Source organism: Schistocerca gregaria, chromosome 4, assembly GCF_023897955.1.
Source record: "Schistocerca gregaria isolate iqSchGreg1 chromosome 4, iqSchGreg1.2, whole genome shotgun sequence".
Classification (NCBI taxonomy): Eukaryota; Metazoa; Arthropoda; class Insecta; order Orthoptera; family Acrididae; genus Schistocerca; species Schistocerca gregaria.
The window spans coordinates 655,382,791-655,407,244 of NC_064923.1; the positions used below are offsets into that span (position 1 = coordinate 655,382,791).

The window sequence follows — 24,454 nt, forward strand, 5'->3', positions numbered from 1 at the left end:
GTTGTGTGTGTGTGTGTGTGTGTGTGTGTGTGTGTGTAAAACATTCCACATGGGAAAAATGCAACTAAAAACAAAGATGATGTGACTTAGACACACGTACATACACACAAAGTTCAAGCTTTCGCAACCAACGGTGGCTTCATCAGGAGAGAGGGAAAGACGAAAGCATGTGGGTTTTAAGGGAGAGGGTAAGGAGTCATTCCAATCCCGAGAGCATGAAGACTTACCTTAGGGGGGGAAAAAGGACAGGTGTACACTCGCGCGCGCGCACACACACGCGCACACACACACACACACACACACACACACACACACACACACACACACACACACACACACACACACACACATTCATCTGCACATACACAAACACTATATATGCACTTCTGAAAGTAACTGTTGCTTCAATGTTTAATACTGATACAGCAATTGTGAACCAATTAAAAGATAAATTTTTGTGTTTTCATCGGTAACACCAAAGTTTCATGCAAATTTGTTCTTTCATAAATGTTTTAAAAATGCGAAAGTAATTCAGACACAATCAATCGCTCCACCCTTTCCTACAGTGGTTCACCTACCTGTAAAATGTCCCCAGAAATATTGACAGTAGTTGCTGGAGATTCAAAAGGTTAAGTTTCCAATAAGCAATATCCCAACCATACTTGCAAGATGAGACATCATGTGAACATTCACATACTAAGTAGGAAGTTGTATCTGTTGTTTTTCAACAAAGGTTTACACATTCATTGCAAAATGAGAAAGATTAAAAGAACAGAAAGGTTGTTACGACATTTCTCTCATGTATAAAAACAGGCTGGACAGCAAGGCTACAGAAATCATCTTCCCCGCTGATACTCCAACTTAATTCATCGTAGCTGGAACAGTTTTGCCTTTCTTCAGCTGCAAGACTTCAAATCAAAATGCTTCCATGCAGCTCTAGATTTTCTGGCACCCTATAACAACAACAACAACAACAAAATAAAAAGCTGCACATCCTTGATTGCACAATTTTCATATAACATTGTATATTCACTATTAAAAATAAATTTACAGCAATATACTTACTTTTTAATTACGTTACAGAAGTATCACAAGTGGAACCACCTATGCTGTCGCTAGTATCATCTCAACAGGTATTTGGCAGCACTATCCAAATTCACCGCACTACCTGTAAAAAATTGAGAGAACTTTGAAGTGATGGCCAAACAGTATACAAGTTTCAGGTATTACAAATAACTAAAAGCAAACACTGCAGTAGTAGTATTAGCACATTGTTGAACACTGTTCATTTTAATTTTAAATTCTGGTTTCACAGGACCAAATTGAGGAGCAAATTTCTGTAGTCATGGAACGAGTCAGTACATGAAATAATACAACAACACAAAATAATAATAATAATAATAATAATAATAATAATAATATTATAAACAAATCATTGTACTTCAAGTGGGCCAGTTTCAGATATAGTCTCCACTTTACCATTTCTGAATCCACTTAAATTTTTCGAGTAGACTCAATGATTTTTGGATGCATATGTACGAAGTTTCAGCTTGATATCTTCTTTGGTTCCATTTTTATAGTCTCTCGTAGAAAGGTGTCCCAATTTTGCACCAACTACATGCATGATGAAGTGCCAAATTTGATTAACTTTTATGAAAGGTACTCCAACCCTTTTACAGATGTGGACGAGTTAACCCACCATGCTCTGTCACTCTCCAGGTGCTGAGAACATGTTTAAATGCAGTCCTCAAGTTTTCCTTAAGCTCTATTGACATTTTTACTCATGCCATTTTGCCAATCTCTCATTGCAACAGGTAACTGCTTCTGTATCTCTGTGAATTAAAAAAAGTTTTGCTTATTTATCACACAATTGTGTGCCACGTTGCTTGCTCTCACCTGTACAAAAACTCACTTTGATATCTGTAACTTTTACGAAATTGAGATTGTTATGACCAAGATTCCAGACACACAGGGAAGGAATTGGGCACACTGGCAGATACAGAAACAAGTGGACTGAATTGGGTATGCCGCACGTTGCTGTCTGCTGGATATGAAACCCAACAACACGAGAACAAAAAGCTATATTGTTCTGCTCTAAATTTTAAATAAATTTTTATTTCTTATCCACATTTCGTACACAGAAATGTCCAAGATAAAATCAACCACATGCAAAGTTTATGAAATGTATTTTCACCTCTGCAAATACACTAATATTACGTGAAATGTTTCACTTTGTTTAAAGTAGCATAGTAACTATGTCAAATTCTGAAAATATTCGAGTCCTTTGTCAAGCGAAGATATCAGAATGTAAGATGATGATGATGTTGATAATGATGATGATGCCTTCAGACCAGAGAAATAGTTTGATGCTGCTTTCCATGCTATTCCAGCTGTGGAGCTGCTTCATCTCCCAGTAAAATGTACAAATGTCAAATTGTTTCACCAAATACTTTTCTTAAGATGAGTATTTTGTAGTGGCTGGAACTCCATATCTCATTGTAGGTAGCAGTGTTAGGGAAATCAGTACAGCTATAACAAAGCCTTGCTTAGCACGGGGTGCAGAGACCACATCTGCAGCAGTCAAAGGATTAGCTTACAAGCCCCTGCTTTTGTATACTCAACTAAGTTTAAGCTTCAAATGTTTGGTGCATCAGTTACATACTAAACCTGCCAGACAAGAAACATAAATCAACAAGAGTATTTATTGACTTATCGAAAACTTCTGACATGGTGGATCTGCTGTCAAATCTTGTAAAATATGGTATTCAGGGCATATCCAACAATTGGATCAGTTCCTTCCTGAGTAATCGTAAGCAAGCATTGTGCATCAAAAACATGAATGTAAAAACTATTTCTGACATTTGTCAGATGATAACCTAATTACATATGCTGCACCTCAAGGATCAGTAATGGGACACCTCCTGTTCCTCCTATACTTCAATAATTATAAGCTTAAATGCAAATGGTCATAAAATGATTACATTTGCAGATGACACCACAATTCTATTTAAAGGGAAAGTAAGGAAGGATTCTCGAGGGGAGAGACCCGAGGGTAAGGGGAGAGACCCGAGGGTAAGGGGAGAGACCCGAGGGTAAGGGGAGAGACCCGAGGGTAAGGGGAGAGACCCGAGGGGAAGGGGAGAGACCCGAGGGGAAGGGGAGAGACCCGAGGGGAAGGGGAGAGACCCGAGGGGAAGGGGAGAGACCCGAGGGGAAGGGGAGAGACCCGAGGGGAAGGGGAGAGACCCGAGGGGAAGGGGAGAGACCCGAGGGGAAGGGGAGAGACCCGAGGGGAAGGGGAGAGACCCGAGGGGAAGGGGAGAGACCCGAGGGGAAGGGGAGAGACCCGAGGGGAAGGGGAGAGACCCGAGGGGAAGGGGAGAGACCCGAGGGGAAGGGGAGAGACCCGAGGGGAAGGGGAGAGACCCGAGGGGAAGGGGAGAGACCCGAGGGGAAGGGGAGAGACCCGAGGGGAAGGGGAGAGACCCGAGGGGAAGGGGAGAGACCCGAGGGGAAGGGGAGAGACCCGAGGGGAAGGGGAGAGACCCGAGGGGAAGGGGAGAGACCCGAGGGGAAGGGGAGAGACCCGAGGGGAAGGGGAGAGACCCGAGGGGAAGGGGAGAGACCCGAGGGGAAGGGGAGAGACCCGAGGGGAAGGGGAGAGACCCGAGGGGAAGGGGAGAGACCCGAGGGGAAGGGGAGAGACCCGAGGGGAAGGGGAGAGACCCGAGGGGAAGGGGAGAGACCCGAGGGGAAGGGGAGAGACCCGAGGGGAAGGGGAGAGACCCGAGGGGAAGGGGAGAGACCCGAGGGGAAGGGGAGAGACCCGAGGGGAAGGGGAGAGACCCGAGGGGAAGGGGAGAGACCCGAGGGGAAGGGGAGAGACCCGAGGGGAAGGGGAGAGACCCGAGGGGAAGGGGAGAGACCCGAGGGGAAGGGGGGAGACCCGAGGGGAAGGGGGGAGACCCGAGGGGAAGGGGGGAGACCCGAGGGGAAGGGGGGAGACCCGAGGGGAAGGGGGGAGACCCGAGGGGAAGGGGGGAGACCCGAGGGGAAGGGGGGAGACCCGAGGGGAAGGGGGGAGACCCGAGGGGAAGGGGGGAGACCCGAGGGGAAGGGGGGAGACCCGAGGGGGGAGACCCGAGGGGGGAGACCCGAGGGGGGAGACCCGAGGGGGGAGACCCGAGGGGGGAGACCCGAGGGGGGAGACCCGAGGGGGGAGACCCGAGGGGGGAGACCCGAGGGGGGAGACCCGAGGGGGGAGACCCGAGGGGGGAGACCCGAGGGGGGAGACCCGAGGGGGGAGACCCGAGGGGGGAGACCCGAGGGGGGAGACCCGAGGGGGGAGACCCGAGGGGGGAGACCCGAGGGGGGAGACCCGAGGGGGGAGACCCGAGGGGGGAGACCCGAGGGGGGAGACCCGAGGGGGGAGACCCGAGGGGGGAGACCCGAGGGGGGAGACCCGAGGGGGGAGACCCGAGGGGGGAGACCCGAGGGGGGAGACCCGAGGGGGGAGACCCGAGGGGGGAGACCCGAGGGGGGAGACCCGAGGGGGGAGACCCGAGGGGGGAGACCCGAGGGGGGAGACCCGAGGGGGGAGACCCGAGGGGGGAGACCCGAGGGGGGAGACCCGAGGGGGGAGACCCGAGGGGGGAGACCCGAGGGGGGAGACCCGAGGGGGGAGACCCGAGGGGGGAGACCCGAGGGGGGAGACCCGAGGGGGGAGACCCGAGGGGGGAGACCCGAGGGGGGAGACCCGAGGGGGGAGACCCGAGGGGGGAGACTCGAGGGGGGAGACTCGAGGGGGGAGACTCGAGGGGGGAGACTCGAGGGGGGAGACTCGAGGGGGGAGACTCGAGGGGGGAGACTCGAGGGGGGAGACTCGAGGGGGGAGACTCGAGGGGGGAGACTCGAGGGGGGAGACTCGAGGGGGGAGACTCGAGGGGGGAGACTCGAGGGGGGAGACTCGAGGGGGGAGACTCGAGGGGGGAGACTCGAGGGGGGAGACTCGAGGGGGGAGACTCGAGGGGGGAGACTCGAGGGGGGAGACTCGAGGGGGGAGACTCGAGGGGGGAGACTCGAGGGGGGAGACTCGAGGGGGGAGACTCGAGGGGGGGAGACTCGAGGGGGGAGACTCGAGGGGGGAGACTCGAGGGGGGAGACTCGAGGAGAGACTCGAGGAGAGACTCGAGGAGAGACTCGAGGAGAGACTCGAGGAGAGACTCGAGGAGAGACTCGAGGAGAGACTCGAGGAGAGACTCGAGGAGAGACTCGAGGAGAGACTCGAGGAGAGACTCGAGGAGAGACTCGAGGAGAGACTCGAGGAGAGACTCCACTGGAGCGATTTTAACCAAATCTGGTACATGCATACCTCAGTGTCAGGCAACAATCATTGTATGGGTAAGAACTAACTACTTATCATAGTTCAGGAAATATGACAATATAAATATCTATATGTATGAAAAAAGAAAAAGCCACATCCTGCATAAAGTTTTAACACATTTATTCTTGAGACACATTTATTCTTAAGACGCTAAGACACTACTAGAGTCACATGAACTTATGAAAACCTCTGACAACTGGCAGCATTTTTGCCAGCTTAGAACTACAAAGTTCAAACAGGTAAAGGGGAAAATGACAGCCGTCTATAGAGCTGCAGAAAAGTGTAGGCATAGGGATGTTTACAAAATTGTGCTACAGATGTGTGAAGCAGCTGTGCACAGCATACAGAAACTGTCCGGTCTCATATTTCTTAATTTGGATGTTGCAATTTTACATCTGTACATTCTACACATTTCTCTGCTCAACTATTTCATAATTTCAAAGGTTTTTCATGAATACAGGGAAGACATTTTTTCAATACTTCCCTACAAACACAGTTCATGTTTTGTTTTCTAATAGAAAACTGACGAAATGAACACCTATGCAATGCTGGGCTTTTCAGGTGTGTGTGTGTGTGTGTGTGTGTGTGTGTGTGGGGGGGGGGGGGGGGGGGGGGGAGGAGGATGCACTTTACATGTTACATCTTTTCATTACAATCGAATAGATTATGAACTCCAAAGAAATAAAAAAATGCAACTGCCACTTCCTAGGTTAGGCTGACAGCACTAAATGGGAGAAGTGCTACCCTGTTCTGCTTGTCTCATCTCCCGATCGGCAGATAAATGCCAACACCTCACATGACAAAATAACAAAAGTTTAACAATTACTATTTACTTATTCCCCTTTCCAGGTTCCTTCAGAAAGACCAAGACTGCACTTTGCGTATTTCTGTATGGTCTACTTACTATTATGCAGTATACTGAGTAAATATTTATTACGAAAAAGCCAGGATGGAATAATGACAATATTATGAAAAGGATAGACTGTTATTCACTATATAGTGGAGATGCTGAATCACAGACAGAGACTCAACGTTTCACTGTATGGTGAATAACAATCTATCGTTTTCCGGTTACCGTCAACAACTAGAGATGTACACCCGTTTTAAAAGATTAGCAAACAACAAACTCTCTGCAGTTTAGATAAAGTGTTCACTAAATTTACTTTTCTAGTTAATTTAAAACAAGTTCATACAGTATCACAGCAAAAAATTAAAATTATTAAAATTACAAAAAGATTGTTGAGCTGTCTAATACTTACTTATTAGCATACTCCCAGTATAGCCAGTACAAATGATCACAAAGAAAGTACTATCAGTTTTCAGAGCCACAGGTTTTTGCTGAGTAGAGGAAACTGTTCTACACTTTGAAGAGGTATGCAAATTGTCAAAGGCCCAGCCCAACTGTCTCTCTGTGAACTGAATAAATTTCTGAACAGAAATTTCCTTTTCACACAGTAAAGATGTCTTACCATTTTGCTCTTCTCCGTCATTTTCAACCACAAATCAGTCCCTGCACTGAAAGAAATGAAAGGAATAACATCAGTTTATGTATTAATCTTTTATATACTTTCATCTAAATGTAACTGTGTAATGTTAGCTACAGCAACATCCCGAATACATAAATGAGGAGGGGAGGGGAGAGAAGAGGAAAGGGAGAAAGATAAATCTGATCTTGTTGGGGGAGTCAATCAACAGAGTACACAGTCATGTTGATAAGAATACAGATTACTTCAGTATTTGAGTGTGCCACTAGTTATATTTTCTTGACACTTGACAAATTCACATGCACACACTGCACCTGCACATATCGCATAAGAGTACACATACAAATAAACATTTTTAGGAGCGGGGCCACCTGATATTTCTGAAACAGAACAAAATGTGAAAAATGTGATTAGCCAGGTACGCACCTGTCAGGGCCTCACAGAATAGGCAGGAATGCACAATCCACCGATGTAAACAAACATAACTTACTTTGTTTTAAAATAGCATATTATGTTTTTTTCTACTGAAAAGGAAACTAGAGGTACGGTTCGTGAGAGCAGGCTTTTTTCAGTGCCCTAAACTTAATACCTTCTGAAAAATGTTGATTTTTAAACAATGACGACAGCAATGAACTAAGAATGCCTACAACAGGCTTCAGGACAGTGAAAGCAGATCACATTACAGCAGGAGCTGTGGCACCGTTTAGGAAGTATAAGATTTAGTGCAGTGAAAAAAAGTTTGTCATCACATTCCTTTAGCTTTCATTTCAGTAGGGGGAAAAACCTGTGCCATTTTACAAAAATATACCTGTTTTGATGTGATGTTTGTTTACTTGTTGGGATTTTTCATTTCTGTCCGTTGTTTGAGTCTGACATAGACGAATCCCTGGCCAATTACATTTTTCATGTGTGTTTTATTTCAGGAACAGAAGAGATAGCAAAGTAATGTGGGACACACTATACACAGCAGTTCAGTTCCTATTAACCTTTTGGCTACAATGGACTGCCACAGCAGTTGTAGTATACCGAGCCTTTTCTGAGATTGGCAGCAGCAGCTGTTTTGAGACACACACTAGATCATCATTGTAACATGATGAAATAAAGAGGTCAATTTGTGATTGTTGCACGGCTGCTGAACTAACACAGTTTTAAATCAAACACACATAATTACCTAAATTACTTTGTTGCCAATTCAATGTATACTTATGGTGACATTTCACAACACTTTATACAGTAGTTTGCTGAAAATCCAAAAGATTACATTTAAATGTTTATCCCGTAATTTTGGTACAATCTGCTTCCTTGCAGTATGGTGTGAGACAGCTGTGTTGTTGCTGACTGTTGTAAACATGTGGAAATATTCTAAATAAATTATCCCAACCCTCAGTACCAATCCAAAACCCATAATGAGAACAAGGCTGAGAAATTGTCAGTGCACTGGAAATCCTCAGCACTGAGTACTGCAAGAGGCATGGCAATGCTGTGCCACAGGCATGATTACTAAGGGGCAATCCATTTCAAATCACCCAGGCGATGTTGCTTAACATTTTTGATTTTCTTGATCATGACTTCCCTATAGACAGCCATTCACAAAACACTGTTTTAAAATTTTTTGTAAGTGATAGTTTTTTCTGGCAGCCATTTTTACAATGGCGGTTGGGCAAATTTTAGTGGAAATCGACATTTGCGGAAAGTTTAATTGCCATGTTATGTTAAAAGATATCAGAATAATTCAAAAACCAATGTGCTCAGCATGAAATGAACTTCAGGCATATTTTGTTTTTATTTCTCTATCATGCAGGAGAGTCACTCAAACACTTTCTGTAAAGACTTTGAAAAATTTATCAATCTTCACTTTTTAAGGCCTTCAATTTTCTTGAAGGAAGAGACACACACTAATAATATGTTATCTCTGTGTTGTGTACTTACATAACTACCTGCAGTAAAAGTTGCAGTCCTGAGAATGCACTCCTGTTTTTTTTTCTAGAGCTTTTCAAAAATGGCCATAACCCTTCTGACACCAATTTTCCCAGGTCAATATCTAAAAAGGGACTGAATGAAAACAAGTCAAAATTTTTCAGAATGTTCTTGATTCTCATGGGCATATCTCACAAAAAAATGACAGACTCAACTACATTGAGAGTAATAGAGCAGCAAATTTCAGTAAAAACACTACCCCACTATTACAGTTGACATTGCTCAAATGATGTTTAAATCATTACATACAATAAATTATCAAATATTTTTACTTTTAAATAACAATGGGCAGAGATAACAATTGGTAAGAGTTCTAATTCTTAAAATTAACAGTACATTTGTTGTACTACACTTGCGTACAGTATACACACAATGTTTCTCCATGTATACAGATTTAAAACTTGAGTTGTAGGTACTTGCCAGCTGCAATTTTCATTAGGGAGTTAAACACGATATTTCATTGCATAGTTTGTCAGTTATGTTGGGTGTTCTACCAGACACACTGTGAATTCCAGTGGAGTTACTTTTCATATTACTTTCTTTGCAGGACCCAACAGAATAAACAAGGGAATAAGAGTTTTGTAAGTTTAGATCTGAAGTCTCCCACCTTCAACTGTTTTCAAAAATAGTAGATTTTTCCAGCATTGAAATGAGTTGTTTTGTGGGTGAACTAATAAGTGAACAGTGCCATAAACAACACTACAAGAAGAAAGTGCATCAAGAATTAATAAGAGTGAGTGACTTGCCAGCTGAAGAACAATGTTTGTTAAAATTAAGAATTTCAAAAGAAATTTCTAATATTTGTTATTACCACAAAGATAAATATTTAGAAAAATACAACCACAGTTTTGGTAAAAAGTACTGAGCCATCTCGTACTCACAAAAAGCCAGTTAAAAACTGGCTTGCATAAAATACTAGTTGAACACCCCTAATTCCTGGACAAGCTCCAAGCCCAACTTGCGCATCAAGAATATTTGTAAATAAACCAGCTGAAAAAGTGGCAATTAGTGTTGAGAATGAACCTAAATTTCTTCCTGGGCCTTTTGAATTGGTTGACGATGATCCTGTGCATCAAGTAGAATCAATCTGTGAAACTTTGGAATTATCTCCTTTACGTATAATAAAGTTCAACAAAGACCAGCAACTATCAGCTTTACAAAGAAAAACTGATAAAATTACAAGTTCTGTCAAGTGAAAATTGGAAGAATCTTTCCAAAATGACTTAGATGCTCAGAATGGAAATAGTACAGAAAATGTACAAAGTGAGTATGATACACCTATTACCAAAATGAAAGAAAAATTCAACGTTTCCAGTAAAGATGACAAAATTAAAATAATTAGCCTCTTGCCAAGATCATGGTCAAAGAAAAAAATAATCGAGGAATTTGGTGCATCTGAATCCATGGTGAAGTTAACTAGGCAGCTAGTCATGGATCAAGGTATCTTACCACATCTTTCGAAAAGACAAGGTGCCAAAAAAATCAGTTAAGTTTTTATTAATAGTGTTAAAGAATTTTACGAGGATGATGACAATAGTCGCATGTGTCCTGGTAAAAAGGAATTTGTTTCAACTGTGATTGACAATGTCAAGGTGCAGAAGCAGAAAAGGTTAATTATTCTCTTGCTGAATGAGCTCTACAGCCTCTATAAACAGAAATACCCAGATAACAAAATTGGCCGCTCTGTTTTGTGTTCTACAACCAAAGCGGTTCTTCCGGGTTCATCAGGAACTCATACTCTATGCGTTTGCAAGCATAATCAAAACACAAAGCTTATGATGGAAGGAGCAAAGCTTAATGCAACTTATAAAGACCTTGTAGCTTTCATAGTACGTGATATTGATAATGAAAAATGTATGCTTGACATATGTGCAGGATGTCCTGGACCAGATACCCTACTTGATATCTTAAAAAATGAACTTGACATTTTGCTTGATTAAGTAGTTTTCAAACAATGGGTACAAACAGAGAGTTGAGCTTATTACACAGGTAGGTAATGCCCAGTGAAGAATTTGTACAGTCTCTTGTCGATAAACTGGCGCTTTTAAAATCCCATCACTTTATCTCAAAACCTCAAGCTCAATATTTTAAGGAAACTAAAGAAAACCTGCAAGAAACCCACTGTTTAGTGATTTTGCAGAAAACTAAACATTTACAGTACAGGATGAAATTCAAAGTTTTCACTAGACTAATGCACAAGCGACACTGCATCTGTTTGTCATCTACTTTAAAAAAGAAGACACGTGTTGCAAATCTATTTGTGTAATTAGTGACCACCTGCAACATAATACCACAACTTTGTATGCATTTCAACATCACCTCATTAGAGAAATGAAGAATATCATACGTAATGTTGAAAAGATAATCTACTTTAGTGATGGCGCAAGCAGCCAGTACAAAAGTAAGAAAACTTCATTAATATCTGCCAACACAAAATTGATTTTGGTTTACCAGCAGAGTGGAATTTCTTTGCCTCATCACACGGAAAGAATTCTTGCGACGGGATAGGCGGAACAACAAAAAGAAAAGTTACATGAACTTCCCTTCAAAGACCTTACACAGAACAGATCCTGACTCCACAAGATTTGTTCAAATACTGTCAACAGAATATTACTGGAATTAGATATATATTTGTTTCTTCAACTGCAATTGAAGAAATCAAAACAAAGCTGACAGAGATTTGATTGTTGTTTACCATTGAAAGGAACAAGAAGCTATCACAGATATGTTCCCGTAAGTGACAATCAAATAAGATGTTACTTCCAAAGGCTCCAACTTTGATGATGATCAAACTTCAATACTTTTCACAAATGTATCATATTTTACAAATAACGATTTTGTTGTTTGTATGATGAGAAGTGGTAGCTTGGAAAAATTTAAGAAAAAAGTGAAGATAATGGTGTTTTATTGCATTTCTGTCACCCTTCTCGCCTTTCAACTTTCCAAAAATGATACTGCTTTGGTGCCTGCAAACAAAATAGCACAAAAGCTGACTCCACTGGAACTCACAACTGTGTCTGGTAGACCACACAACATAACTGATGAACTATGCAATGAAATATCATGTTTGTTTAACTCCCTAATGAAAATTGCAGCTGGCAAGTAGTTACAACTGAAGTTTTAAATCTGTATACATGGAGAAACATTATTGTGTGTATACTGTATGCAAGTGTAGTACAACAAATGTACTGTTAATTTTAAGAATTAGAACTCTTACCAATTGTTATTTAAAAGTAAAAATATTTGATCATTTATTGTATGTAATGACAAACATCATTTGACCAATGTCAACTGTAATAATGGGATAGCGTTTTTACTGAAATTTGCTGCTCTGTTACTCTCAATGTAGTTGAGTCTCAGTCATAATTTTTTTGTGAGATATGCCCATGAGAATCAAGAACATTCTGAAAAAAATTGACCTGTTTTCATTCAGTCCCTTTTTAGATACTGACCTGTGAAAATTGACATCAGAAGGGTTTTGGCCATTTTTTAAAAGCTCCAGAAAAAAAACAGGAGTGCATTCTCAGGACTGCAACTTTTACTGCAGGTAGTTATGTAAGTACACAACACAGAGATAACATATTATTAGTAAGTCTCTCTTCCTTCATGAAAATTGAAGGCCTTAAAAACCCAACTGCCACTGTAAAAATGGCTGCCAGCAAAAAACTGACTTCTAAAAAATTTTAAAACAGTGTTTTGTGAATGTGTGTCTATAGGGAAGTCATTATAAAAAATCAAGAAAATAAAAAATGTTGAGTGACATTAGAAATGGATTGCCCTTAAGTCCTACATTTAGTATTCTCACACCATTGCTGAAATGTGCTAGATTCTGATCCTGCTCAAAACTTATTAATCCCTCAGAATGTCATTGTTACACTAATGGAATCATCACATTCCCTATACGCAAGTTCACTGAGCTGTGTTGAGCTTACCAGTTAATCTGTGAAACATTCATAATCCGCAGAAAATGATCCAACCCAACACTACATACAAACACTGCCACTATGAGGTGACTTACTGATATATTTGGAGTCATAAAGTCCACCTTTCACCCTGCATAATAGTCTGACCACTTTTGCTGAAGGAAATATAAATTGATCTATACAGGGTGCGTTCCGAAAGTAATGCAATTATTTTTTTTAAAGTAATTTATTGAACAGATTTGCACAAACACTTAAAATTCTTCAAAGTACTGTCCTTGGGCCTCTACACATTTTTTTTCCAGCGACTCTGCCATGACCGGTACGCGCCCTGGAAGGCGTCTTCTGGGACCTCTCGCAAGGTCTTCGTCACGGCGGATTGGATCTCGTCTATGGACGAAAAACGGGTTCCTTTCAGGGCTGACTTAATCCTAGGAAACAAAAAGAAGTCAGCTGGGGCGAGGTCAGGACTATAGGGGGGGTGGGGCAGCGTTGGCACCTGGTGTTTGGCCAGGAACTCGCGGACTCTTAGCGCGTTGTGGCAAGGTGCGTTGTCGTGATGGAGTTGTCAGGTAGCGGAGATGTCCTTTCTCGTCCTGACGACCCTTTTGCGGAGTCTTTCCAGCACATCCACGTAGTAGGCAGCGTTAACTGTCTGTCCTTGAGGAACAAACTCCTTATGGACCACTCCTTTGCTGTCGAAAAAGACAATGAGCATTGTTTTCACTTTTGATTTGCTCATTCTTGCCTTTTTGGGCTTGGGGGACTGATCAGCGTGCCACTCAGAGCTTTGGCGTTTTGTTTCTGGGTCGTATTCAAAAACCCAGGTTTCATCACCAGTGATGACGTTGTCCAAATAATCAGGTTCAATTTCAACACGTTGCAAAAGTTCACTTGTAATTTCCGCTCGGATGGTCTTTTCGTCGTCTGACAACACCTTGGGCACAAGCTTGGCGCACACTTTCCTCATCGCTAAATCTTCAGTAACAATGCGAAAAACAACAGTAGACGACAAGTTCAGTTCATTGGCAACTATCCTGATACTCAATCGACGGTCAGAGTCCAACAGTTGTGGCACACGAGCCACATTGTTGTCGGTTTTGCTGGTTGACGGCCGCCCAGAGCGTTGTTCGTCGTGAACCTCTTCCCGGCCTTCCTTAAAGGTCTTTAACCACCTCGAAACTTGTGAGTAGGACAGAGCAGAGTCCCCATAAGCCTCACGAATCATTTTATTAGTCTCCTCAAAAGATTTGTTCAGTTTAGCACAAAACTTAATCGCGTAACGTTGCTCGATCGTAGATTCCATTTTTTCCGTGACACGGTCGGCGCGCAGAGGTTTACAATAACAGACGTCCTGCCGCTTCCACAGCTCGGAGAGCACTGAAACCGGTTTCGCGGCAAAGATTAGCGTCCCCCCCACCTACTCCATGTGGCCCGCTCCCACTCCGACTACTAGGAGCGGCGCGGGAAATTCAATTGCATTACTTTCGGAACGTACCCAGTACTCAGTATCTGCTTCTACAGACAGCTTGGCAGAGTACTTTACTGTTGTCTGCATTTCCAAGAAAAATATCTACTGTAAATAGAATTAATACTGTATGGAGCACAATCAATTCAAACAATATGTTTTAAAACCCTTTTCTTATTCTTAGCTGTGCTTCAGCCATGTCCGCTAGCTACAAAACAGGAATAAACTCTGATGGTTATTTTGGTGTTCCTTCAGCATGTCACATCCATCCTTAGTAGAGTGCAGGTTCACAAGATCTTCAAATTTGCTGAAGATAGGTCCACTATGGTAATTTACTGTTCCCACAATTTGTATAGTTGAGACTTAGTAATACAGTGGGAAATATATGGCAACTTATTGCACACCAATTTCCCAATAATTGGAATTATTCACCTGACTTCACTTCACATTCTTGTGTGAAACCTGTGGTATGTTCCAACTAATTCACAGTCAAGATGTAACATGAATTGCAAATTTAATTATTCAACTTGAGAAGGTCACTCCATACACATGGTGTCCCAGGAGGAATGGTCAATATTAGAGGATATCTGCCAGTAACAAACATTGGAACCAAAATAATCTATTAATACAAGCTCTAAAATGATACATTTCTACCAAAGTAGTTCTCATAGTTCTTAAGGTACACATTTTAGAACCCATTATTACTAGACTTTTTTGCTTTGAATGATCGTTGTTGTCATATCCTTTAATACTGACAATGCCTCCTGGAGCAATGTGTAAAGTTTTCTTTTTTAAGTTGTGAGCTTTGTATCTTTATCACCGGAGTAATGACAGTTCTCATTATTGCAGCAACATAGTAATACAATGGTCCAGCATTTCTGCTGGTGTGGAACTACCTGTAATATTCTGTTCCAATCTCAACTAAGAAAAATATTTTTGTATCAGTCTTTCTTCCTCTTATAATCAAGGTGTAAACTGCCACATCTATCAGGAAAAGAATCTTAGGAAAACTACACATTTCTACTGCTGCTACTGCTGCAAAGATTGGAAAATCAGTGTTTGAAAACCATCAACATTGCACACTACTGTGAAGAATGTTTGTTGTTATTTCTTGCATATACCAGAGCCGGTTTCCCAGTGGCGAGCTGACAGCGGTAGCCACCACTGAATTTAGAGGCTGTCATGAAATTTACCAAAACTGTTCCAGACATGGCATTAATTTACAGCCGATTTAATGTTCCGTAAGTGTGGGATATTAGATGCATACTGTGACACAAAATGATTATGTTTCACGTAGTACAGTGGAGACCATCATAGAACTTCATTTGTTGCACCAAAAAATGTATATTACAAAAACCAGAGGGTGGGGTGGGGTGGACAATCACTGGTGAATATTTATTAAATGTATCTCAATAATGACGGGACGTAAAAATCGAACGATGTAAAAATCGAACAATGGAAAATCCAGGATGTAATGTAACAATATTAGAGAAGGAAAGTTGCTACTCACCAATAGCAGAGATGCCAAGTTGCGATAGGCACACAAAAAGATATAATTGTGCGAATATTTTTGTTGTGCCTACTGCGACTCAGCAACTTCGCTATATGGTGAGTAGCAACTTTCCTTCTCTAATATAATGACAACATGTAGTATTTCCAGGAGCATTTGTGTTATCACTTTGACAAGTCTAAAATACTGAAAGAACAATTTGCAAGTAAGTAACATGTCCTCTGTGTACGAAACACACAGATCAATATTTACATTTAGTGTTTGATTTGCATCAGTACTGTCGAAACAAAAGAATAACTCTGGCTGTTATTTAAGGAGGCCAACTTTGTATCCTTAATTGTATACACAACACTAGTAAAATTACCTTTGAATTAACAATTTACCAATAGAGTTATTTTTAAACAAGTATTACCGTAATATATTATTACACTGTCTCCAGTGGCATTTATTGGAAAAACAGTGACAATACAGTAAACAACTACAGTGGTGAATAAGGGAAACACATCACATTGTGTATGATTACAGGACAGTTGTGGATATATGAAGCAGTTCAGCCTACCACAGTGAAATAACAGGACAAAACCTCATGATACAGAACTATGTTTACAGTACTCTGGGGAAACAAATTTGTTTTCTAGCACATAATATAATTTATATTAAGGCATGTATACTATTCACCTCTACAAATTAGTGTCAAGCAGACATGAACACCTTGGAGGGAGGGAGAGAGGGAGGGGGGGGGGGGGGGGGAGAGAGAGAGAGAGGGGGGGGAGGGGGGGGGGGCAGGTGGCACAGAGGGGGAGGGAAGAGTACAAGGTACACAGTATTAACAGTTAAATATTCCACATGTTTTTCAACAAATTGCAGAAAGCAGCCACAGCATACAGAAAGAAACAGTTACTCACTTTATCTCACTGTGTATCATTGCACTGATCAATAGTAGTGTTCACAGTCAGCATAGTATATCTGCCAATGATCTTCATAGCTCACCTGTGAAACAGAACAATTATTGTTTAATTCTGCTTAATCAACGAGAGAATGGAAGTGATTTCCCAGCATGGGAAAAAAAAAGTTCAATCCCGAGGAATATACACACCAACAGTTTATAGTTTGGCTCCGTTCTCATATCTATAACCATAGGCACCAATTGAATCCGTCACAAATATGCAAAGACATGACATATGTGGAAAATTACTTATTTTGCAATCCATCTGTGACTAAAATAAGCAGTGTTATATTTATGCTGGATCTAAACTGAAGTGCAATACCCTGCATTACAGGCTACCAATATTATTGCAATGATTAACTACAGACAGTCAAAACCATCTGAGGGCAGACAAAACCACCCGAGGCCAACATTTTATTTGTTGGTGAACATTTTGACAAAATGGCATATGATTAGAAACTGATGTCCATTAACATATAATACAAGGCCAATTTTTACAGCGATACATAATTTGACCACATTCTTGACAATTACACATTTAATTACTGGACAAGTTCATGCCATAATACTGAGGCTGATCCACAAGTAACAACTTATTCTGTTTTTGTGGCTTTGCTGTTTATGTCGGCCATACAGACAAATGTGCAACATGTTTTTGCTAAACTTGTCTGTACACGACTACTAATCACTGAAAATCAGATCTATGAAATTGGCTGATTAAAAATAATATTGAGGATGGTGAACTGATTTTGTACCTGTATCAACTTTAGACACATTTGTTGGATCTTACAGTATCACCTGTGAAAATTGCAACACGATGAAGGGCAGATTCGTCAGAAACAAACTTTTATATGTAATATGGTGCATAAATGATTAGAATGGCAGAACTGTACATCATCAATACTGTGTAAGGACTACAAGTGCTGCAACAGCGGTAGGAGCAGGTTGGTTGGTTGATTTGGGGGAGGACGACCAAACAGCGAGATCATCAGTGCCACGGGATTAGGGAAAGATGGGGAAGGAAGTAGGCTGTGCCTTTTTAAAGGAATCATTCTAACATTTGCCTTAAATGATTTAGGAAAATCACAGAAAACCTAAATCAGGATGGCTGTACACGAGTGAACAGACGTCCTGAATGCAAATTGGTAGGAGGAGTGATAATGAATAACCATACCTCAGCTCTGGTAAATTTTTAGGCCCAGGATGCAGTACCTGTCTTTCTTCGAAGATGACTCAAATTCCCAAGCTTATGTGAGCAGAAATTAATCTGCAGAAATATAGCTTGAGGAAAAATCTGAACGAGGCTATGCCTCAGACTAAAATTTTCTGATGTAGCCTTCTGTTCACATGCCCTCAATTAACATGAGAAACACCTGCTCTATTAAATAATGCTAAAAATAATCACACTTGTGTTTCTTATCAGTGAATGTTTCTATCATGCTGAGGGTAGAATAGTAAAAGTATGCAGTTTGTTACAAAGGTTGAAGGAGAGCCTACTTTAAACAAATTTTGCCATCCACAGTGGATGAACCGGTATGATCTATTACAGCCACACACAATAGTGGATGATAATCCCCATACTGCTGCCACAATACGAGTTCTAGTATGTATTCTCAACTGTACACAACTCTTGTATGAACTAGTTTCAAGACATCCATTTCTACTGTGTAGTAGCATGCTCTGAATGAATTGCTGTGTCCTCATAATACATAAACTGCAGAACCTCCCCACGCACCGTCCTTTCAACTTCAATAACACACCGATATTGCACGCACACGCACACACACACACACACACACACACACACACACACACACACACACACACACACACACACACGCCAGTACTTACGTTTTACTAAACAGATTTCTGAATATGGCAAGACACTGTTTCTTATCAGACATGAGATGTTACTGCTGATTCTGAAAGACTACCTCCCATTAAAATTAAATTTAGTGCTATTACACTGGTCTAAATGTTAAAAGTTTGGATTCATTTATGCTATTTCAGACTGTTGCAATTTCCACATATACTGTGTTTTTATATCATCTTTAGGGGCATTAATGCATCTTTTTAAATGTAGTGTAGCAGTAATTCTGAATGGCATGAATTCAACAAGTTCTTGGTACATTTCCAAAGTATGCAGTATCAGATATCTCACACAGGTCACAAAATTATGGGTTGTTGGTTTGTGGGTGTGGAACTGGTGCCCAATAGCATCTCAAATGCATTTCATTGGGTACAGATCAGGCAAATCTGGTGGTCACGACACCAACGCAAGTTCAATATTGTGCTACTCAAACAACTGTAGCACAGTTTTGTCCTTGTGACAAATGCACTTATCCTGCCACAACATCCCATTGCTATCAGAGAAGACATCGAGCAGCTAGGAACGCAAATGGTCAGGTATGTCACATAGTCTACAGCAGTTATGGTACTTTGAATTAATACCACATGCCTCAAGGAAGTCAGGCTCATGTCCCTCACTGAGCTGCATTCATGGGAGATTGCATGTTTTGAGCAATAGTTTGCCGGGACTAACATCTATACAGCCATAACCACTGACTTGGTCACAAGTAACTCTGTTCATCTGACCAGGCAACATGTTTCCATTGATCCACATCCAATCTCTCTAATCCTGTGCAGACTGCAATCTTAAATGATGGTGTCATTGAGTCAACATTGAAATGCACAGTTTTTTAGGCCTACAGTCAATTGTGTGTGCTGAATGGTTTGCACCAAACACTTTTGTCTGCTTAGGTCAACAAATCAGCCACAGACCACCACATATCTTGTTTCACAGTACAGGCAAGCCTCTGACATCTGATGAGGCACACATCCAATACCTTGTCACCTATTCATGGTTTCATTGTCTTTCAACCACTTTCAATAGATGCTCACGACGGCAGCCCTTTTTTAATGTCAGTGGATTTCTCCCATTTGCAGGACAAGTCAACTGCTTCGCTTACATACTTTTATTATGGCATCATGTGCCTGCATCACCACCTTTCAATAACACAGTCACAATGTTCTGGCTCATTTCGTGGTTGTCCAAGAAACAGCAGGCAATGAAATGTTTCTACATTATTAGATTGACGGAATTTGTTGCCGCTCATGGTGTGTGTTCAGCAACAATGAGACACTAAAATATTTTTGAGATCATATCACAAATGTACATTGTCATAGAAAGTAGAGAGATTATTTATGCTGAATTATGCCAAAATTTTGATGCTTAAAAGGATGCTAGGGGAAAGAAATCCTCTCAAAAACTAATAATATGCTGCACACAACTTTCAATGTGCAGTACCCATAACAGAAAATGTTAGAAAGGAATACAATTCCTGCACTGAGGTAAAATTTAGCAACTCAAAAGTAGAGTACAGTATTTTTCATCTGAATTGCTAGACATGAAATTCACTCATGAAAAAATGTTTATCTCCTTAGTTATAGGGTCATTCCTTCCAAGTCTATCCTTTTCATTTTCTAAACTGCTGAATTTTTGCTACATAACCTTTTTTCAAAAATTAAAACTTCCTCATTATTAAGTTATCAAATTGGGCTTTATTTTCCTCGAATTTGCATGCCCAAGTTCTTAAGACTTAAAAAGCCCTTTTCAGCTATACATAGGTTATGTACTGAGGTTCACTACTACTTTCCCTGTTGTTGAATTATTGTTTATCAACATAACGGTCCACATGGCTTTCTTCATATTTTTTCTACATACTAAATACTGCATCTTGAACTTGTGGAAAACACACTTACAGCGATAAGGAAGTAGTTTCTTTGATAATATAAACCGTTACTAATTTATTCTTCCATTTGTGATGCAACACAAGATAGCACAGTAACACCCATTAAAATTATTTTAATTGCTTCTACACTATCTTGCATCAATAGGTGTTTTTTTTATAACTTACATTCACAAAGTTTCAGTAATCTGCTGACAACAGTCCTAAATCTCATTTAAAGCCTAACCTTTGCACTTAGCTCACACTGAAGACTTACAAAACAACAAAAATTACCATATCATCAAGTAAGACTGCAATAGGTTTCTTATGAAGGTCCATGATCTCTCTTAAGAAGCTGTACACACAATGCTGAAGTGTACTGAATCTATATCTGTTTATTACCACAATGACACACATTACCAACTGATGCCTGGATAAAACTCTTCCCCACTTAATTTAAATGGCAAAAGCCTACTGACCAATGCATAGAATGATTGATCGTCAAATACCTGAGACACCCTATTAATTAAACAATGGATTTATGTCGAAATTTTCATAGCCAAATTATGTATGGGGCACGGACAAATGAGGTATCAAACTGGATTAGCATTGGTCTAATTTTGCAAAAAAGTAATTAAAAACTTCCTAGCCGTTTAAAACTGTGCGAGACTGGGACTCAAACATGGGACCTTTGCCTTTCGTTGCCAAGTGCTCTACCAACTGAGCTATATGAGCCTAAATCATGATGCGCCCTCACAGCTTTACTTCCATCAGTACCTAATCTCCTACCTTCCAAACCTTAATTTCTCCTGCATACTGCACTCCTGGAAAAAAAGTGTAAGTTTGAGAGGTAGGATATTAGGCAGCAACATAAATAAAGCTGTGAGGGACTGCTTGAATTTCCCAGCTGGCAGATCACTAACCTGCTAAAGTCACAAAACTAAGGTTTGACACACACACACACACACACACACACACACACACACACACACACACACACACACACACACACACACACACTTAATCTGCATAAAAGTTTCAGAACATACACACTACTTAGGGTGAAAATTCATCTGGAAGGGATTTAATTGCTCGATAAGAGTAATTACGAAAAATCCACAAACAAACATCCTCTAGGACTCCTTAAAATCCCAAGTTGAACACTGATAATTTAAAATCTCAATCAACCCCTCATTTGCTTCCTCTTTATTTACGTACTCTTCAAATAACAATAATAACAATAATAATCATAATAACAATAACAAGAAGATGAAGAATCTGTATTAGCCGTTCAGTATTTTCTTATACAATGGGCTTTGTCGATAAGTTCAATTACAGTATAAAGATGGTTATATACTAAAAACTATGTACATATAAATCATACGAATGTTAGTGTAGTACAACAGCAAACATTTGGAATTTTATATAGTGTTAATTTCACAATAAAAAGAAAACATTATATAAATTTATATTAAGTGGAGAGTATTCATGTTGATGACACTATTTCATTATCATATACATGTTGATAACACTATGTCATTATCCTAAGATATTGATACAAATATAGAGCATTGGAAATAGGTGTATGCCTATATGTTAGATATTGTTTTTTCCAAATTTAGGTCCTACTACAGGCAGAGGTACCTTTCTCTATGCCAAAACAGCAAATCTGTATATTGAGCAAGCAGCGAAGGAAACAAAAGAAAAATTCAGAGTAGGTATTAAAATCCATGGAGAAGAAATAAAACTCTGAGGTTCGCCGATGACATTGTAATTCTATCAGAGACAGCAAAGGACCTGGAAGAGCAGCTGAACGGAATGGACAGTGTCTTGAAAGGAGGATACCATATGAAAATCAACAAAAGCAAAACGAGGAAATGGAATGTAGTCTAATGAAGTTGGGTGTTGCTGAGGGAATTAGGTTAGGAAATGAGAAAGTAGTAAAGGAATTTTGCTATTTTGGGAGCAAATTAACTGATGAGGGTCGAAGTGGAGAGGATATAAAATGTATACTGGCAATGGCAAGGAAAGCGTATCTGAAGAAGAGAAATTTGTTAACATTGAGTATAGATTTAAGTGTCAGGAAAGTATCTGTATGGAGTGTAGCCATGTATGGAATTGAAACATGGACGATAAATAGTTTGGACAAGAAGAGAATAGAAGCTTTCGAAATGTGGTGCTCCAGAAGAATGCTGAAGATTATATGAGTAGATCACACAACTAATGAGGAGGTATTGAATAGAATTGGGGAGAAGAGAAATTTGTGACAGCTTTACTAGAAGGGGTCGGTTGGTAGGACATTCTGAGGCATCAAGGGATCACCAATTTAGCATTGGAGGGCAGCGTGGTGGGTAAAAATCGTAGAGGGAGACCAAGAGATGAATACACTAAGCAGATTCAGAAGAATGTAGGCTACAGTAGTTACTGGGAGATGAAGCTTGCACAGGATAGAGTAGCAGGGAGAGCTGCACTTTGTGTTCATCAACTGAGTAAAATGATTTACCTTTGAGCCATTGATCCAATGCTGTCTTAAATTTATTTTTAGATACTGTTTGTACAATTTTAGGGAGCATAGTAAACAGTTCAAGGGCTACATTTTTGTAACTATTATGTATCTTGGACAATCTAAAGTACGGCAGATCAATTTTGTGGTTTCGTCTTGTATTATGGGTGTGGACAGATGTGTAGTGCAAACAAGGAACCTTCGTAAGTTTTTTTGATATGTTCCCTGCATGTATCACTAGGAGATATACATCGAAGAGCTTTTCTTTGCCATCTAAAAATCTATACTGAATAGAAAGAATTTCCCCAGAGCACAATATCATATGAAAGATGGGGGTGGATATAAGCAAAATATGAATGCTGCAGTAAGTTTTGCCTGACATTATTCCTAAGCTTATAAAGTAGGAACATAGCATGTGCAAGTTTAGAACAGACATATGTGAAATGTTTATCCCAGTTAAGTTTGTGGTCCATCATCAAACCTAACAGTTTAACACACTTATTCTCTTTGTTTGATTCCTTCAAATTAAAGAATATTTCCTCAGTTTTTGTTTCATTTATGTATAGTGAGTTTGCACTAAACCAATTTTTCAAATATACGATTTTTTCTCTTACTGATACAAGAGTCTGTCCTAAATTGATCAAAGTTGTATTGTCCGCATAGAGGACTGTTTTACAGAGTAAATACTGTGGCATATCATTAATATACACTACAAACAAGAAAGGCCAAATATGTAGCCCTGTGGCACACCTTTTTATGGTTTGTGGGTTTGACAGCTGTCCATTTTACACTAACAATTTGTACTCTGTTGCTTAAGTAAGATTCAAATAATTTCGAGGTGTCCTGTTCAATGTCAGTGTCTTAATTTCATGATCAGAGTACTATGAGATACTATGTCAAATGCTTTACTCAGGTCTAGGAGAGTAGCACAGGAGATTAATTTGTTTTCAAAGCCATCATATGTATCACAAACAATATTTTCAACTGCTTTAACTGTGGATAGTTTATACCTGAATCCATACTGTGAGTCACTTAACAGGTTATTCCTCTCAAAATAGTGATTCATTTGTTGGTGAACACAGTTTTCGATTATTTTAGATATTATTGGGATTAATGAGATAGGGAGATACTCAGATTTGATTTATCTCCTTTCTTAAATATGGGAATGGTTACTGCTATTTTCAAACAGTCGGGGAAAATACCTTGCTGTAATATATGGTTAATGACAGTGGTTAGAGGGGACAGAAGTTCACTGTATCGTCTTTATGACAAAGTTTGACAAACCATAGAAGTCCTCTGCTCTGGAACTACTTAGTTTGCCTACTGCTTTGCTAACATTTTCAATTACTGTTGCCCAGCAGAATTAATAAATTTATAATAATAATAATAAACTAATATTTAAATATTTTATTTAATATTTTCTGAACAAAATAAAAAAGCCAAATGTTTTATGAAATGAAATATCAACTAAAATAGACTGAAGAAACATTTTCTGTATTAGAGAAATATTTGGTGCACATCTGAATGATTGGTGA

The 24,454-nt window shown here is 40.3% G+C and overlaps 1 protein-coding gene across 5 annotated transcripts in view; it reads right to left on the reverse strand.

The window, feature by feature from the left end:
• Positions 1-694: 694 nt before the first annotated feature.
• Positions 695-24,454, reverse strand: part of LOC126267402 (hrp65 protein-like) — a 140,253-nt gene continuing 116,493 nt past the window's right edge. For 2 of the 5 annotated variants that reach the window (XM_049972628.1, XM_049972626.1), the window contains exons 11-15: positions 16,648-16,732; positions 6,643-6,898; positions 1,480-1,832; positions 1,066-1,168; positions 695-953 (exon numbers count right to left, since the gene is read on the reverse strand). In XM_049972628.1, the coding sequence (XP_049828585.1) occupies positions 16,676-16,732 (57 nt within the window). In that variant the 3' untranslated portion in view covers positions 695-953; positions 1,066-1,168; positions 1,480-1,832; positions 6,643-6,898; positions 16,648-16,675. The remainder of the gene's footprint in view (positions 954-1,065; positions 1,169-1,479; positions 1,833-6,642; positions 6,899-16,647; positions 16,733-24,454) is intronic. The other 3 variants (XM_049972627.1, XM_049972625.1, XM_049972630.1) reach the window with 2 other exon arrangements.